This window comes from Squalius cephalus (genome assembly GCF_949319135.1).
Source record: "Squalius cephalus genome assembly, chromosome: 18".
In the NCBI taxonomy this organism is placed as follows: Eukaryota; Metazoa; Chordata; class Actinopteri; order Cypriniformes; family Leuciscidae; genus Squalius; species Squalius cephalus.
In genome coordinates, this window is record NC_137139.1 from 8,062,761 (window position 1) to 8,078,975 (window position 16,215).

The 16,215-nt window shown below is 38.0% G+C and overlaps 1 protein-coding gene across 3 annotated transcripts in view; it reads right to left on the reverse strand.

Annotated features, from left to right (window-relative positions):
- Positions 1 to 1,115: 1,115 nt before the first annotated feature.
- Positions 1,116 to 16,215, reverse strand: part of cc2d2a (coiled-coil and C2 domain containing 2A) — a 41,636-nt gene continuing 26,536 nt past the window's right edge. For all 3 annotated transcript variants that reach the window (XM_079848450.1, XM_079848449.1, XM_079848451.1), the window contains 12 exons: positions 15,588 to 15,697; positions 12,980 to 13,076; positions 12,802 to 12,900; positions 10,994 to 11,170; positions 8,117 to 8,320; positions 7,940 to 8,029; positions 7,217 to 7,330; positions 6,665 to 6,799; positions 4,993 to 5,115; positions 4,849 to 4,907; positions 3,898 to 4,075; positions 1,116 to 3,359 (listed from right to left, as the gene is read on the reverse strand). In XM_079848450.1, coding sequence (XP_079704576.1) covers positions 3,171 to 3,359; positions 3,898 to 4,075; positions 4,849 to 4,907; positions 4,993 to 5,115; positions 6,665 to 6,799; positions 7,217 to 7,330; positions 7,940 to 8,029; positions 8,117 to 8,320; positions 10,994 to 11,170; positions 12,802 to 12,900; positions 12,980 to 13,076; positions 15,588 to 15,697 — 1,575 coding nt within the window. In that variant the 3' untranslated portion in view covers positions 1,116 to 3,170. The remainder of the gene's footprint in view (positions 3,360 to 3,897; positions 4,076 to 4,848; positions 4,908 to 4,992; positions 5,116 to 6,664; positions 6,800 to 7,216; positions 7,331 to 7,939; positions 8,030 to 8,116; positions 8,321 to 10,993; positions 11,171 to 12,801; positions 12,901 to 12,979; positions 13,077 to 15,587; positions 15,698 to 16,215) is intronic.

Genomic DNA, 16,215 nt, shown 5'->3' on the forward strand with positions numbered 1-16,215 from the left:
ACATATGCATGGATGAAAGTGGTTATTTCATCCATCTGCGCCCTAACGTGTATGAAATTAAAAATATCCAGCCTCAACCTGACAAAACTCTGAGATTATTTTTAATTTTACAGCTTGAACCAATGACCACGCTTTCATGTACTCCAGTACTCATGATGGTCGGTCATGTGTCTGGTGTCTGATGGCCTGATCTGATACAGCTGTGATCTGCGGTCATGTCCTTTAGCGTGGTAAACAACAGATTTGAGCGGATAAATTAAACTCATATGATGAAGAGGAGCCATCTAGTGGTGATTACATTATTTACTTTAACCTAGTAATAATCTCAGTGCAATGCTTGATATCCCCAGTGGTTTCTTTTCAGGCTATTTTTGCATGTTGTTGTGCTTTCAGAGTTTGTACCAATGTTTTTTCTGTGCTGTCTGTGTTTAATACAGAAAAGCGTGGCGAGAGGAAGGGGGGATTTAGAGCACATTATGAAAGCAGCACGCAGCTCTACAGAGCTCAGTTCTGATCTGAAAGCATTCCAGTGCAGGTCATTTCTTTAAAGAGCACTTGTCATGAAGAATCATACGATTCCTTGATCTTCTGAGAGTAAAGAGAAAACAACTGCAACTTTCTCAAAATATCCTCCTCAGGACAAAAAACAACTTGTTCTGAATTTCCAAAACGTTCTGAGGTCAGACACATGAATACCTAAATATTACTCATTGAGGTAATAAAGAGTAAGGCAAACACCGGAATAAAACATAAAATTCTGTTTCAGACTGTGTGTAGCACCTACAGCTCTGCAGATCTGTCATTTCTGTCTGATCTGAGTCATATTTCATCAGTTTCCTATTACGCTATTTTAAAAGCTTCCAGTTTTGATTGGTAGGTCTCCCATGACAGATCAACATGCATCACTCCCTTTCTCACACTCACAGTGTTTGAAAATGGTTTGTTCGAAGATTCAGTTTCTCTAAGCCCCACTTTTCCACGAACCTGCTCTGCTCTGATTGGTCAGATGGCCCAGTCTGTTGTGATTGGTCTACTCTGCTCTGATTGGTCAGATGGCCCAGTCTGGGCTGTGTTCAGCCCCGACAAAATGTTGCACAACATTTTTTAAACAGAAACGGTGATGCGTTGAACACACTGTTCTGATGACGCAAGAGTTGCAACTATGGCAGCTGAGAAGGCCATTCTTTGTGTTCTTTGTGAAGAATTTTCTGAGCCTGATGAAGTCGGTATAAATATGTGTTTAATACTACAAAATATGCCCGATGTTACAGTTACTGCACTTGCCGCCCAGAACAAAAGAGAACATCCCAATCGAGTGAAGGGATTGCTGAAACTGAAATGGAAGCACACATCTTACCTAATTCAGACTAAAACACATCTATTTAGCCTCACATACTGACTTTATTTGTAGTTCATACTGTTTTAATACCCTGTATTTTCTTTCTCATTTTTAGGAAAAGCACTTAATTACCATTGTTTATTTCTATACCAAATGTCATACACTTGCAATGAAGCTAAAAATATAAACAACTACTGTACATCATTATGTTGATATCCTATATTTTTACAATAAAACTTACACAAACATGTCTTCTAATATCCTCAGTTGTTGCGTATACCGAGCTGCATCAACACATTTGTAAATTACTTTCCTTGAACCCATTGTGCGAGTTCACTTTAATACCGTGTGCTTTATATACATGTTGCTGCTGATTGGACTGCAGTTCTGACACACCCACCAAACAAGAGAAAACGTATCTCAAACCCCGTTGCACACACCGGTGCACGCCGTTTCCAGGAAACATGACGTTCAACCCGGAAACCGTAGTAAAACGTTGCGCACCGTTTTGAACTTGAACGTGCCCCTGTTGTGATTGGTCTACTGTGCTCTGATTGGTCAGATGGCCCAGTCTGTTGTGATTGGTCTACTGTGCTCTGATTGGTCAGATGGCCCAGTCTGTTGTGATTGGTCTACTCTGCTCTGATTGGTCAGATGGCCCAGTCTGTTGTGATTGGTCTACTCTGCTCTGATTGGTCAGATGGCCCAGTCTGCAGTGAATGATCTACTGTGCTTTGATTGGTCAGAGCAGAGGTCTGTTGTGATTGGTCTGGCCAGTTCAGAATTGTTTTTATTTTTCTGTTAGGAGACAAAAACTTTATTTGTTGTGGACTTTGATATTTAAAACTTTGCAGACGTTTTACATTCACAAATAGCTATAAAACACACCAATAATAAAGATAATATTTGAAAAAGCAAGATTTTGATCCTCGGAAAAAGAGAAGCCAAAAACACAGTATCTATGAAGTGTCCAGGTAAAGAGTGAAACATCTTGCTGTAAAACTGTCATCAGGAAGTTCACAAAGTTTGATAAGCCTGAAGTCAACACACTGATACTAATAACCAAAAAACACCTGCAAGACCCAACAAGTTACAACCAAAAAGAGCTGATAACAGCTGACAGATCCATTTCTGTCTGTCTGAGGCAGACAAATACATCAGTCACACACAGTGATAACATCTCTCTGTACTAAAGAGTCTCTCGAAAGATTTACAATTTCACATGCAAAGCAGAGAACACTTAAAAGCATCTGCACCATTTAATTCTGTAGCACAAATATTGCATAATGTGCTATTTCGACACTTAATTGTGCCTCAACAATCAACTGAATCAGTTCAGTAGTGTGCTTACCTCAGCTTGAACCAGTACAGTTAAAATATAAAAATATCTATAAAGGAATAAAGTATTCAACTGTAAAGAACATATTCAGGTGATATTTTACCTCATTATCAAAAGACAATATGAAAGTGCAATATGACCAAGGCATGTTCTTGGTGGGTTTTGTGAGATTCACCCTAAAAGAATGATACTAGGAAAAAAAGTACAAACTTAGCAATCTAGTGTAATAAAAATGGTCTTAAATTATTTCATACAAATCGGTTTAGTACAAGCATGAAAAACATACAGAATAAAAATGTATAAAAGTTTTAAATCACACATAAATAACATCATAGACTCAGTTTCTTTAAAAATAAATAAGAGAACTAGTATTAGTAGACGTAGTGTTAAAACACACTGGCAGGCACAGGAGCACTACACAATCAAAAATGTATGACATTGATTTCATATACAGCATATCTAGAAGTCTTTATATTATTGCTCTGCTGAGATCTAGTGTGCACTGAGCAGGGAGGCGATGTAGACCCAAACGGAGAGCACGTTACCGGGGTACGGGTGCACGTGGACCGCCAAGGCAAACTCGACGTTTGGCGCTTCGGCCTTATGAACCCCTGTGCTGTGAACGGCTTCAATGATTGGCCGAATCTCTGAGAAAGGAAGATGCAGGGGAAACCCAGATATCTGAAACAGAACAATTAATATGATTAAATATCATCTCAATGAGCACGCCTGGCCCTTATACTGATCTGAGAACAGTGTTAGCTAAACGACCTGGCAATTGGGCTGCATGTCACGCTATTTGTAATGCGGAGTGATTCAGAGAGACGGAGATCAGGATTGCAACATAAGCAATTATTTACACAAACAAAACAAGAGTAAATCCATGCACGGGACAGGGAGAGATAGACAAACACAGAGTAAATCCAAAAACAGGGAAAGTCAGGCAAAAACAACTGACAACGACGCACATGATACATCCACAAAGGACAACAACATCAGACACTGAACAAGGGAAACAAATACGCAGGATAACGAGAGGCTAACTAGCAACAGGTGAGGGTAATCAATCACTATGGCAACCACAAACAAGGGTAACTATAGAAACAAAGTATACCAGGAACTAAACAGAGGACGTGAACACTGATGGGAACAGAAAATACACTTCAAAATAGAAGTCCAAACAACAAAACCAGGGAACATTTAACAGCAGAGCACTCACCCTGTATTCTCCCAGAAGGCTTTGCAGCTCGAGGCGATGTTCCTCAGCCACCTCTCGTCCTCCGCTCAGCTCTAATTTTGGCAGAAACTGGCGTAGCGTAGAGATGCAGTAGCGGTTCCAGCGAGTGGGGCGACGGGGACGCCAGTCCATGATCTTCTCCCTCAAAACCTTCTCTATTCTACATCACAGCACAGATGATTACTGCATGAATATCATTTCATAACAAGCCCTAGAGTATGTGTACCTACAGTGGATATGTAAAGTCTACACACCCCTGTTAAAACAGCTGATTATTTTGATGTAAAAAAATTTGGGATGCACGGATATGAGAATTTTGACCGATAACCGATAATTCTTTATATTTGAAAGATGATAACCGATATATTGGCCGATCAATCTAAATCCAAATTTTTATATAATTTTTGAGAGCCTGATTACAAAAACAAAAGTCTCACCATTAAAATCCTTGTCCCAAGCACACAATTATAAGGATGTTTTTTTAAGTAGCCGATATGACAGACTTGTGTTGCATTAACTGTATTTTCCTTTTTCAAAGTGATTCCAATCATATTTCAAGCAATTCAAAACCATCATGTCGAACATCTGAAATGTCTCAGCTGAAGGAAATAATACATTATTTATCGGCTTTATTTTTATACATGGCAAATTTTCTTATCAGGCCGATAACGATAACATTAAAAATAAACATATATAAATGTATAATATAAACATATATAAACATATATCATCCGATACCAATATATCGTGCATCCCTAAAAAAACATGAAATAAAGATAAATCATATCAGACCTTTAGCACGTTTAATGTAAAAATTACAATGCCACTGACAACCAAAGTGACACATTTCAGATAAAAGAGATTTTAAAAAAACTGCATAAGTGTTCACACCCCTGAACTGGTGCGTGTCTAAACAAGACTTTTACAACTAACCTGTCTTGTAACTCCACGGCAGCCGCTTTGTCCGTGTGTCTGTACACTAGTGCCTCCGGCTGAAAAACATCACTCAAAATCAATTCTGACAACACAATGTGTGACCCTGTTTAATGTGACTGTGATCGGTGGAGCCGTCCTCACCTGCACACTAGAGAGGCCGGGGTCAGGGAACGATCGCGAGAAAAACGGTTTCCAGAGCTTTGGCTTAGAGACATCAAAACTCATTCTCACGGGTGCAGCGTACGGCTGGATATTAAACCACACCTGAGACACATGGACACAAATATACGAATAATCATACACTATTTGACCACATCACATACAATCATAAAATAAATGCCAAAACACACTGGAATCAACTTCAATGCAGCTTTGACATAATTTTTTTATGCTTTTGAGTCTCTTCTGCTCACCAAGGCTGCATTTATTTGATCAAAAATAAAGTAAATATTGAGAAATATTATTACAATTTAAAATAGCTGTTTTCTGTGTATATATTTTAAAGTGTTGTTTATTCCTGTGATCATTTCTGATTATCATCAATGTTGAAAACAGTTGTGGAAACATTTAAACTACATTTATTTGAAATAGAAATCTTTTGTGACATTATTAAAGTCTTTACTGTCACTTTTAATCAATTTAATGTGTCCCTGCTGAATAATTTTTTTTACCCCAAACCTTTGAATGGTAGTGTATCACAGTTTCCACAACCTACACAAATAAGAGTTAATTGACCACTTCTGACTATTAATGAGACTTCTGGTTTTGTGGAGTGCTTTGTTTGTAGTTGTAGTGTCAGATCCAGATCGCTCTACAAATGCAAATGTTTCTCTCTATTCGGAAATGTAAAGAATGATATGCATCTTTTTTTTTTCTGAAAACAGACAGTGGCTACTATAGTTTTCATCTGGTTTATAAATAAGACCGGAAAATTACCACTACACTTCACATCATCAAATGAAATTAGAGTCCGCTGTGCCACATTGCGAGCGGTTGATGTATTATACATGACAAACAGGCATTTTCTGTACATTTTTTGAATATGTGGATTTGAAATGAATCGACACACTATCGATTTATTTTCTAAATAGACTGTTGTCACTGTTATGAATATGCAACTACTGACATAAACCTTGTATTTTGCTCCTTGTATTTTAATTTAGAGTGAGCAGAAAAAAAGAGGGAATGGTTAGCAAGCTCGTGTCAGAATGCACATGTCAGTCAAGTCTGAGGCAAGACGCAAACCTGTAGCAACGACGTCAGACTGTCTGATGGCAGATATGTACAAATCAACAGGAATTTTCTCAATTTTGAGCAATTTTTTACTGTTTTATACACTATTATATTATATTAATATTAAATGCATTTTGATTTATTCACCACTATATTATTGTTGATAATTGCACATTTGATTCATTTTGAAATTCTGTTTTCAACATTGATAATAATAATACTAAATGTTTCTTGAGCATCAAATCATCATATTAGAATGATTTCTGAAGGATCATGTGACACTGAAGATTGGAGTAATGATGCTGAAAATACAGCTTTGATCACAGGAATAAATTACACTTTACAATATATTCACATTGAAAACAGTTATTTTAAATGGTAATAATATTTCACAATACTACTGTTTTACTGCATTTTTAATAATATAAATGCAGTCTTGGTGAGCAGAAGAGACTTTTAAAAACAATACAAAATCTTAATTATTCCAAACTTTCGAACAGCAGTGTGTTTTAAATGGATTGTAATATGTATTTTAGCACAGATAAGGTGAGTTGTGTGAGTTTTGTGTGGTGATACTAACGTTGTCTGAGTTGATCAGGCAGCCGATGGCCTGTAGGGGGCAGAATATGTCGTGCTGTCCGTAGTGCTGCCCGGTGCTGGGGTTCCAGATCAGATAGCGGTTCTGCTCATACGTCAACACGTACGCCGTAGGGCCCTGAAACAATGACACAGGCGTCAAACAAAAACACATCTCCACTGATGTCTGTTGTCAGTCTCTCTAAGACAGAGATGAGAAAGATGTGACTGTCCACTAATTCTTTCAGATGCGGTAACATTAGCATAGCAAGTGGGTCATTTAGCAAAAAACGGTCCCTGTCTTCAGTCAATAGTGTAGCGGCGTATCATATGAAGCACAGCTCACACACAAGTCACTGTGGTTCAAACCAAGCTTTCTGTTGGTCAGTGTGGCGAATTTGTGTGACCAACTTGAATCTGATGCGAAATCTAGTGAGGAAATCTTTCATCGTCACATGACATTTCTGACTGCGTGGATTCCTATTGAAACGACTGGACTCGACCCGTGTGAATTAGCCAAACACGATTAGCTTGGAAGCCTGTGACTGAGACTCACCTCAGGAATGGCGGATCCTATGATCAGCCAAGCCCGTTTCCCCATTGACAGGAAGTAGTTACAGAGCAGAACAGCATGCTCCTCCTCATCGCCAGCTAGCAGTGTTAGGAATTGCTAAAAACAGCACAAATTAAACATCGGGCATATATATATATATATATAGCCAAATTAAAAATTATTCAGACAACGGATATCATGTGTGGATACAGGACACTATAGTTCATTTATATAAGTGAGGAGCAAAATAAAGTAAACTGTGACATTTTATACCCAAATATTCTTCATAGAGTGACTACCAGTAACATTTATAAAAATGTAGGACCAAAAATGACTCAGACACTTTGACCTGACCATGTTTTGCTGAAGTGTGTTTTCTTTAATTGCTAATGCGACCTTTTAACACCACAGACTGAACAAATGAAGCATTGCTTGGTAACTGGTTGAGTTAAACTGGTATTATCTAATTGTGTAGTTAACTTGAACAGATATTCAACATAACTCGTCTGTGAGACAGTCTAACAGACGGACGGACAAAACCAGTGAAATATCAACTGATCTGATAGAGCTCTTCTCATATTTTAGCACCATTTTCTAAACTATAGCGAATAAACTGTGATAATGTGAGAAATGTTGAAGGTGTCTGAATACATTTTGGTTTGACTGTATATATATAAATAACACAAACTCAAAGAACAGAAGCAAATGATGAGAGAAACGCCTCACGTCACACGTGCTCCATAAGTCACAGACTCCTGCGAACGACACGCTGTCTGGAAGAGAGGGAAAGAGCGACACGTATCGCGCAACTAACTCCTGAGGAGAGACAGAACGGGAGGATGAGCAGAAAGACACCAGAGAAGGAGTGCCACAGAACGTGTGTGTGTGTGTGTGTGTACGGACCGCGGTCTCCTGAGGGCTGTTGGGGAAGGCGTCCAGCAGCTCCTGCGGGGGGTTCAGAGGTCGTATGAAGCGTGTGACGAACACGGTTTTGCCGTTGATGTCGATGACGGTGGAGAGACAGGGCCGGTCGGGGAAATGCCGGCTTGCCTCCTTCTCAAAGACTTCACTCGCTATCAGCAAACGCTCAACTTCCTGAGTGTCAAACTGAGAGGAGGGAAAGGTCAGAGGTCATTTAGCACAGTGCTTTCTCTTATATTAATTCATTTGAGCAAAATGTTAATTTTAGACATTGCTAATCTTAGATACAGTACATCCACTACCGTTTGGGGTCGTTGTGATTTTTGTGATGTTTTTGAAAGAAATCTTTTATGCTCACCAATCAAAACTTCAGTAAAAACAGAAATACTGTGAAATATTATCACAATTAAAAATAACTGTTTTCTATGGAAGCTTGTTTCAGACATGGAATAAAAAAAAAGATAATTGCAACTTTTATCTCACAATTCTGACTTTTTTGCTCACAATTCTCGCTTTTTCTTCACAATTCCCACTTTTTCCCCCTCAAAATTCCCACTTTTTTCTCACAATTCTGACTTTTTTCTGTCAATTCTCACTTTTTTTCCTCACAATTCTCACTTTTTTCCCCTCACAATTCTCACTTTTTCCCCCTCACAATTCCCACTTTTCTCCCCTCACAATTCCCACTTTTTCCCCCTCAAAATTCCCACTTTTTTCTTGCAATTCTGACTTTTTTCTCTCAATTCTCACTTTTTTTCCTCACAATTCTCACTTTTTTCCCCTCACATTTCCCACTTTTTCCCCTCACAATTCCCACTTTTCCCCCACACAATTCCCACTTTTTTCCCCTCACAATTCTCACTTTTTTTCACAATTCCCACTTTTTCCCCTCACAATTCCCACTTTCCCCCACACAATTCCCACTTTTTCCCCCTCACAATTCCCACTTTTTTCTCACAATTCTGACTTTTTTCTGTCAATTCTCACTTTTTTTCCTCACAATTCTCACTTTTTTCCCCTCACAATTCTCACTTTTTCCCCCTCACAATTCCCACTTTTCTCCCCTCACAATTCCCACTTTTTCCCCCTCAAAATTCCCACTTTTTTCTCGCAATTCTGACTTTTTTCTCTCAATTCTCACTTTTTTTCCTCACAATTCTCACTTTTTTCACAATTCCCACTTTTTCCCCCTCACATTTCCCACTTTTTCCCCTCACAATTCCCACTTTTCCCCCACACAATTCCCACTTTTTTCCCCTCACAATTCTCACTTTTTTCCTCATAATTCTCACTTTTTTTTTCACAATTCCCACTTTTTCCCCTCACAATTCCCACTTTCCCCCACACAATTCCCACTTTTTCCCCCTCACAATTCCCACTTTTCCCCCACACAATTCCCACTTTTTTCCTCATAATTCTCACTTTTTCTTCACAATTCCCACTTTTTTCCCCTCACAATTCCCACTTCCCCCCTCACAATTCAGACTTTTTTCCTCTCAATTCTGACTTTTTCTCGTAATTGCAGGTTTATATATCACAAATCTGACTTTATTAATTTGCATTTGCGACTTGATATCACACAATTGCGAGAAGAAAAGTCAGAATTGTGAGTAAAAAAATATTATGAGATAAAAAAATAGCCTTTTTTTATTCAGTGGCGGAAACAAGCATCCTTAGTTTTCCATTCAATATACTGTAAAATGTAATTTATTCCAGTGATCAAAGCTGAATTGTCAGCATCATTACTCTTGTCTTCCGTGTCACATGATCCTGCTCAAGAAACATTTCTTATTATCATTAAGTTGAAAACAGCTGTGCTGCTTCATTTTTGTGTGGAAACCATGATACATTTTTTCATTATTTTATGATGAATAGAAAGTTCAGAAAAGAACAGTGTTTATTTGAAAGAGAAATCTTTTACAACAAACATATTTACTATCACTTTATGGCATCCCTGCTGAATTAAACTATTAATTTCTTAAGAAGAAAAAAAATCTAACTGACCCCAAACTTCTGAATGGTAGCGTATAAACTCTTTATACATTACTCTTACTGATCTAAACAGAGCTCCACTAAACACACAACACTCACAGGGATGTTCTGGGTAAAGCTACAAGTAATGCAAGTAAAGCTCTTTGATGCTCACAGATGCTGTCGATCATGACAGAAAATCATTTCAAATGATCTCTCCATTAGTGAAAACAAACACAAATCATGTAATGAACTTTCATACAATCAAAGTCTATGGGGCAAGACATTCTGACATGTTTCAAATAGAAATGTGTGTTTGTTAAAGCACTTCTATTAATTTATCTACTTCAAAAGTGTTTTATATGAGCTGTGAAGTTTCTAAATGGTCCTTTTAGAGGCGGGCTACAGCTCTGAGTTCCTGTGGGTGGATCCAGCCTCTTTCTGACATGTGCATTTCATGTGAAAATCTCCCAGTTTACTGGCATTATGACTTTACACAGACAAGGCTACGAATAAATGTTACAGCATTGATCTCATCTTAACAGAAAATATGTTGGTCATACTCCAAGAAAAGAGTGTATTTTATTGTAATTGAGGGATAAGTCAAAAATATGTCCTGTGGTAATCGACAGCATTGCTGAACTTGTACTGATCCCAGAATATTCCTTAATAAAACTAGGATATCTGGGATATCAGACTCCAAATATGTTACCTTTATTTCCTTCATCTATTAAAAGCAGTCCAAAGACAAGAAAGAACAGAGAGAGAGAGAAAACAATACTGAAAAAAATGATAAAAATCTTCCTTTACTCCTAAAAGCTGTTTTGGTTAAGAAGATGCGAATTAAAATGCATAAGCTCATTTGCATCATCACACAGGCTCCTGTACCTTCTCTCTGATGGTGTCTCCAGGCACCAGCTGGGGTTCAATGGTGATGAAGAGGCTGAGGAAGGTGCCTTCGCTCAGGCTGCGGATGGTGTCATATCCCCCTTCACTGCCCAAGCTTCGCTCCTTACTGTATCCCAGCAGCACTGGAGGAGTGGACACCTTAAACGTCCCGTCAATCTAAACACACAACGTACAAATTCAACTAAACAAAGATCACGATCAATCAAACCTGGATATTTTCAGCTTTACTGAAATAAAATAGCCAATCAGATTTAAAGTGTGTGTTCACACTTGTAGTTCGGTTCTCTTTGCTATTTTGGTGCGGACTAAAAAAAGAAAATGACACATTTAGTCCTGGTTTGCTTAGCGTTCACTGTCATTTTGAACAACAAACCTTAAGATATAAAATAAAGAATAGCTTTTATGACGTATATTTTGCAACGGAACTTACCGAACATATAAAACAACGCTGTGTTCTGGGCTAAATGCACTCGTTGTAAGTGTGTAGCTTCATATGATGGTATTTTGATCAGCTGAGAACTCGTGAAGAGCTTATAAAACGGTTAAATGAGATAAAACAGTGTCAGGAATCCCTCCGTCACACAAATGAAGATCTGCAGTGAGGAGCTGATCCTGAACTGAACTGTGATGGGAAACATCACGACTATAGTGAGAAAAAAAACGGTTTTCAGGAGCATTCAGACCTTTTTAGGGTCGCATCTTGTGACAACACATCCTGTTTTTGTTTTTTTTAGATGTCTTTGGTCTATGCTGGGTCGAACCGCACCAGAATGCATTTGGAAGTGGATCTCGGTCTACTTTTTTGGTGTGCGCGGTTTACACTTGAGGCACATTCACACCAAGGACGATAACTGTAAAGATATAGTTCTAGAAATCGTTCTAAATATAAAATAATAGCATAGTCCACACCACAACTATAACCGTAATGGCACAGTGAAACAATATGGTTGGAATCACGATTTTTTTTTTTTCAGCTGATGAATGATATAACCACTGACAGCCAATCAGAATCCATCCTGCTTTAAAGAGCTTTTACAAAACTGGAGTGTGTGCTTAGAATAAACAGAACAACATCATCCGCTGGTGTGGACACTAATATAGTTATCTTTATAGTGAACGGGCCTTTACTCAATTGAACTGTACCAGAAAGACATGTCCCGCCCCTCCCGCTGGAAAGCCAATCATCTGCTTTTAACAGTCAAGCCGGGAAACATTTAAGCCTATCGTCTGGTTCCGCTGACGCATGCGCACAGTTGAGGTTTTGCGACAGCGGAGACGATTTGGCAACACCGGCATTCTGGATAGAGACGTAAATGAAGTTGGTGTCGTGAACCCTTGCGCATGCGTAGTAAAAGTATAACCTGTGGGGAAAAAGGCGTTTTAAACCTTATTTTGGGGCAAAGTCATCAAGCTTTTTCAGCGATTTTTATCATATTTTACTGCTGTTTCTATACATGCAGTTTTTATGTCCGGTGACCAGTGAAAGTGCAGTTCTGACTCTCTGCCCATTCATTTAGATAGGAGCCTGGTCTTGTTAGTCCAAAATAGCTGCCCGGAGGCGTTGCCAAGATAGCGGCCGAGTGGCACGACTTGCCTAAAAGGACTTTGACTGTACTAAGAGCAATCGCACCAGAGTTTGTTTTCATTGAACCAAACCTGCCACATGTGAACACACCCAAAAAGGGTTTGGGTTTCCATTGATACATGAAATCTTGTACTTCATTCCTTAACATGACAGTTTCTACTAGAAATGTTGAATGAGAGAGTATTAGCGTGTAGCATCTTGCCCGAGACTGCAGGTAGATGGTGCTGAAGGGAATCTTGATGGAGCCGAGCCAGTGCCTCTCTATACGGGTGTGAATGGTGTTTCCTCTCTCCCTCTCGTCCTGAAGGAGTGAAGACCGACCGCTCACGTCATCATCACATCATGAAGATTAACATGACACACGTCTGAATGTTTCTCACCTCCACCACATCACAGAGAACCTCGTCGAAGATGTTGATGAAGACCTCGTCTCTGACCGACTGCAGACTGGTGGAGCTGTAGTCTCCGTTTGGAGCACTGAGTGAGATCGAGGAAAACAAGATGATTCACATCATGATAATATACTTCAGCTCAATGTGAAAACTGAGGAAATAACACTTCTGACTAAACACCTAGTGAACGGCCTACCAAACCAGCATTTTAAGGCATCATAGGTGCACTTCTAATATGAAGGGACATTATGCGGCCTTCTAAGACACCTCATGTTTGGCCAAATTATATCATCGCACAATGAAAAAAAGGAAATTTTCAAGAGAAATAAATATTATTAATATACATTTATTTAAAAATATATATTAAAGGGGTGATGAACTGAGAAATCAAAGTTTCCTTGAGCTTTTGACATATAAGAGATCATCATACTATAATAATATCCTGTAAGTTTCAGAGCTGAAAACTACCTTGTTAGTCCAATAAAAGCTTTTATAGACATCAGGCTCAGCAAACAACTCGTTTTTCAAAGTGGGGAACAATGACGTCAAAGAGGATAAAACACCGCCTCCACAAAAGAAGATCAACGCCTACTTCAACACGGCCTGTTTAGCCCCGCCCACCGATTCGCCCAAACATGCTAAATAACATAGGACGACATGATAATTGCTACCGGATCGAGCTACTTCCAAGCAATAAACATGCTGTTTACTAAATATTGTGCAGCGCCTGTTTGTGGAAGAAGACTGCATAAGCTTCCTTCGGATTCCAGCATGGTTAAACTTTATTAAATCAGTCAATCACAATTTCCCGACACGGATCTGCCAGCAACATGTAAGTAACCATGTGTACTCTAATGCCTGATCTGCGATCAGTGATTTCGGTGTAATTATTCAAGTTCAGATATTTCTCTTAAAATCGTTCAATACTGTTTATGCATCAGTGACTAAACGATCAACTTCACATAATTTCTCGTAGTATTATGAAAATAATCTTTTTTTAAACTGTTATTAAATTATATAGCCTACAGAAAGCGATCAAAGAACGATCCCTTTCCAATCGTCCAAGCTGTCAATCAAACAGCACAGCGCGAGCGCTTATCTGGACACTTGCCAAACTCGTGATGAAATAATGACACTGTTACACTACACAACGAAGCTCTTACTGTGTATTCACATCGTGTTTGCATTGTGATTTGGTGTAAGCATTTGTGAGAGTGCAAAAATTGCGTTGCAATGATAAGATCTTTATTCACGCGATCAACAGACTGTCTGTCATCTGCTCAGTGCTCATCATGCTGCAACCTTTCATGTGATGGAATAGATTTAAATATAATGCTTTAAACGATACTTTTCACGATTTGTTAATCTCGATAGCTGTAATAGTAAAAACGTAGTAAAAGTTTTCGAGAGAGTTCATGTAATACTAGCTATTTCATTGCAAGCATGTCAGCCAATCACAGCAGTGGGCGTTTGCACTGCAGTCTCACAGCAGACACGCCCCTTAAAACGGAGCGTTCAAATCTGAGGCAGAAATCAGGCTTGGAAAAATGGCTTTTATTTATAAATTATGACAATTTTTTATGTAAAAATCATACTAACATTATAAGGGCACCCCAGGCAACATTATAAAATAATAAAACAATCCAGTTCATGACCCCTTTAATGCTTCATTCAATATTGGGGAAAATCAATTAAAAAAAAAATACATTTTGTTCAAAGAGATAATAAATATTATTCTTTTTTTTTTTTTTCAATCTTTATGCTTCATTCAGTACTGGAGAATTTCAATACAAATTTGTTCAAAGAAATAATAAATATTATTAATGTATTTTTCTATCTTTAAGCTTCATTCAATACCGGAGAATATCAATAAAAAAATATATTTTGTTCAAAGAAATAATAAATATTATCAATGTATTTTTTTTAATCTTTATGCTTCATTCAATACCGGAGAATATCTATAAAAAAATTATAAAAATTATATTTTGTTAAAAGAAAATAATAAATATTATTACTGTATTTTTTTAATCTTTATGACTCATTCAATACAGGAGAATATCAATAAAAATACATTTTGTTCAAAGAAATAATAAATATTATTATTGTAAATGTATTTAAAAAAATTAGTATGTTTCATTAAATACCGGACAATATTCATAAAATAAAATCTGTCAAGAAATAATAGATACTACTGATGAATTTTTTTTTTTTTTTTTTTTTTAAGACTTGTGCTTTATTCAATACTTGAGAATATCAAGAAAAAAAGAAAAAGAAATTATAATTTTTCAAGAGAAATTATAAATATTAATGTACATTTATTTTTTTAAAAATATGTACGTTTAATTCAATACTGAAGAATGTCAAGAAAAAAAGGCCTATTTTACCCCATTTTGTTCTGTGTGCTGTGCATTTTTATGCTAATTAAAGCATTGTGTGATTAGTTTAGCAAGATGCTATTTGTGTGTTGCTTGGAACTATGCAGAGCGTTTCAAATGAGCCACGGCAGCCTATGTAGACAGCAAGCCGTTCACTAGGTTTAAGAACAGAGCTATAGTGACATGCTGATGTGATGTTACACCGGCTCTCAGAGTCTGACCTGAACGGCAGAACAATCTCCTCGTTCCAGCAGGGGTTTGGACCCTCGGCGGTGGACGTCTGAAGCACTGAACGCTGGAAAGACACCTCCACAAACGGCCTGATCAGAGGCTAAAACACACACACATCAACACACAGATATAGCTAAAGCTGCAGTAAGCCATTTCTGAGAAAAGCTGTTGAAAATGGGATTATTTGCTAGATGTCTGTTCTGTGGATGTGCTGAAAAAAATATGGTGTTTCTGTGGTGTAAATACAAAGAGGACCGGACCGGTCCATGGACGCTCTTGTAGCCAATCGGTAGGAGGTGTATTCGCTCATGATGGGGGGGAAAGAGAGGGAGAACAAGCTGGACATTTGTAGAAAGACTATAGAAAGAGATATAGCTGAGATATTACCAAAGAGGAAAAAGGTCATGAATAAATCTGTAAGAAGTTTACGATCAGGCAAGAGTTAGGACTAGTGTTATTATTAGAAAAGCTTTCCAGCGCTGGAGAGACTTCAGAGAGCGAGTAGGACTGAAAACGGACTCAGACGTTCCTTTATTTTTGTTCGATACGTGAATAACACTGGTTTTGGAATCAACATATGCTGTTGTTGTTGAAACATAGTTGTAGTTATTTTAGGGG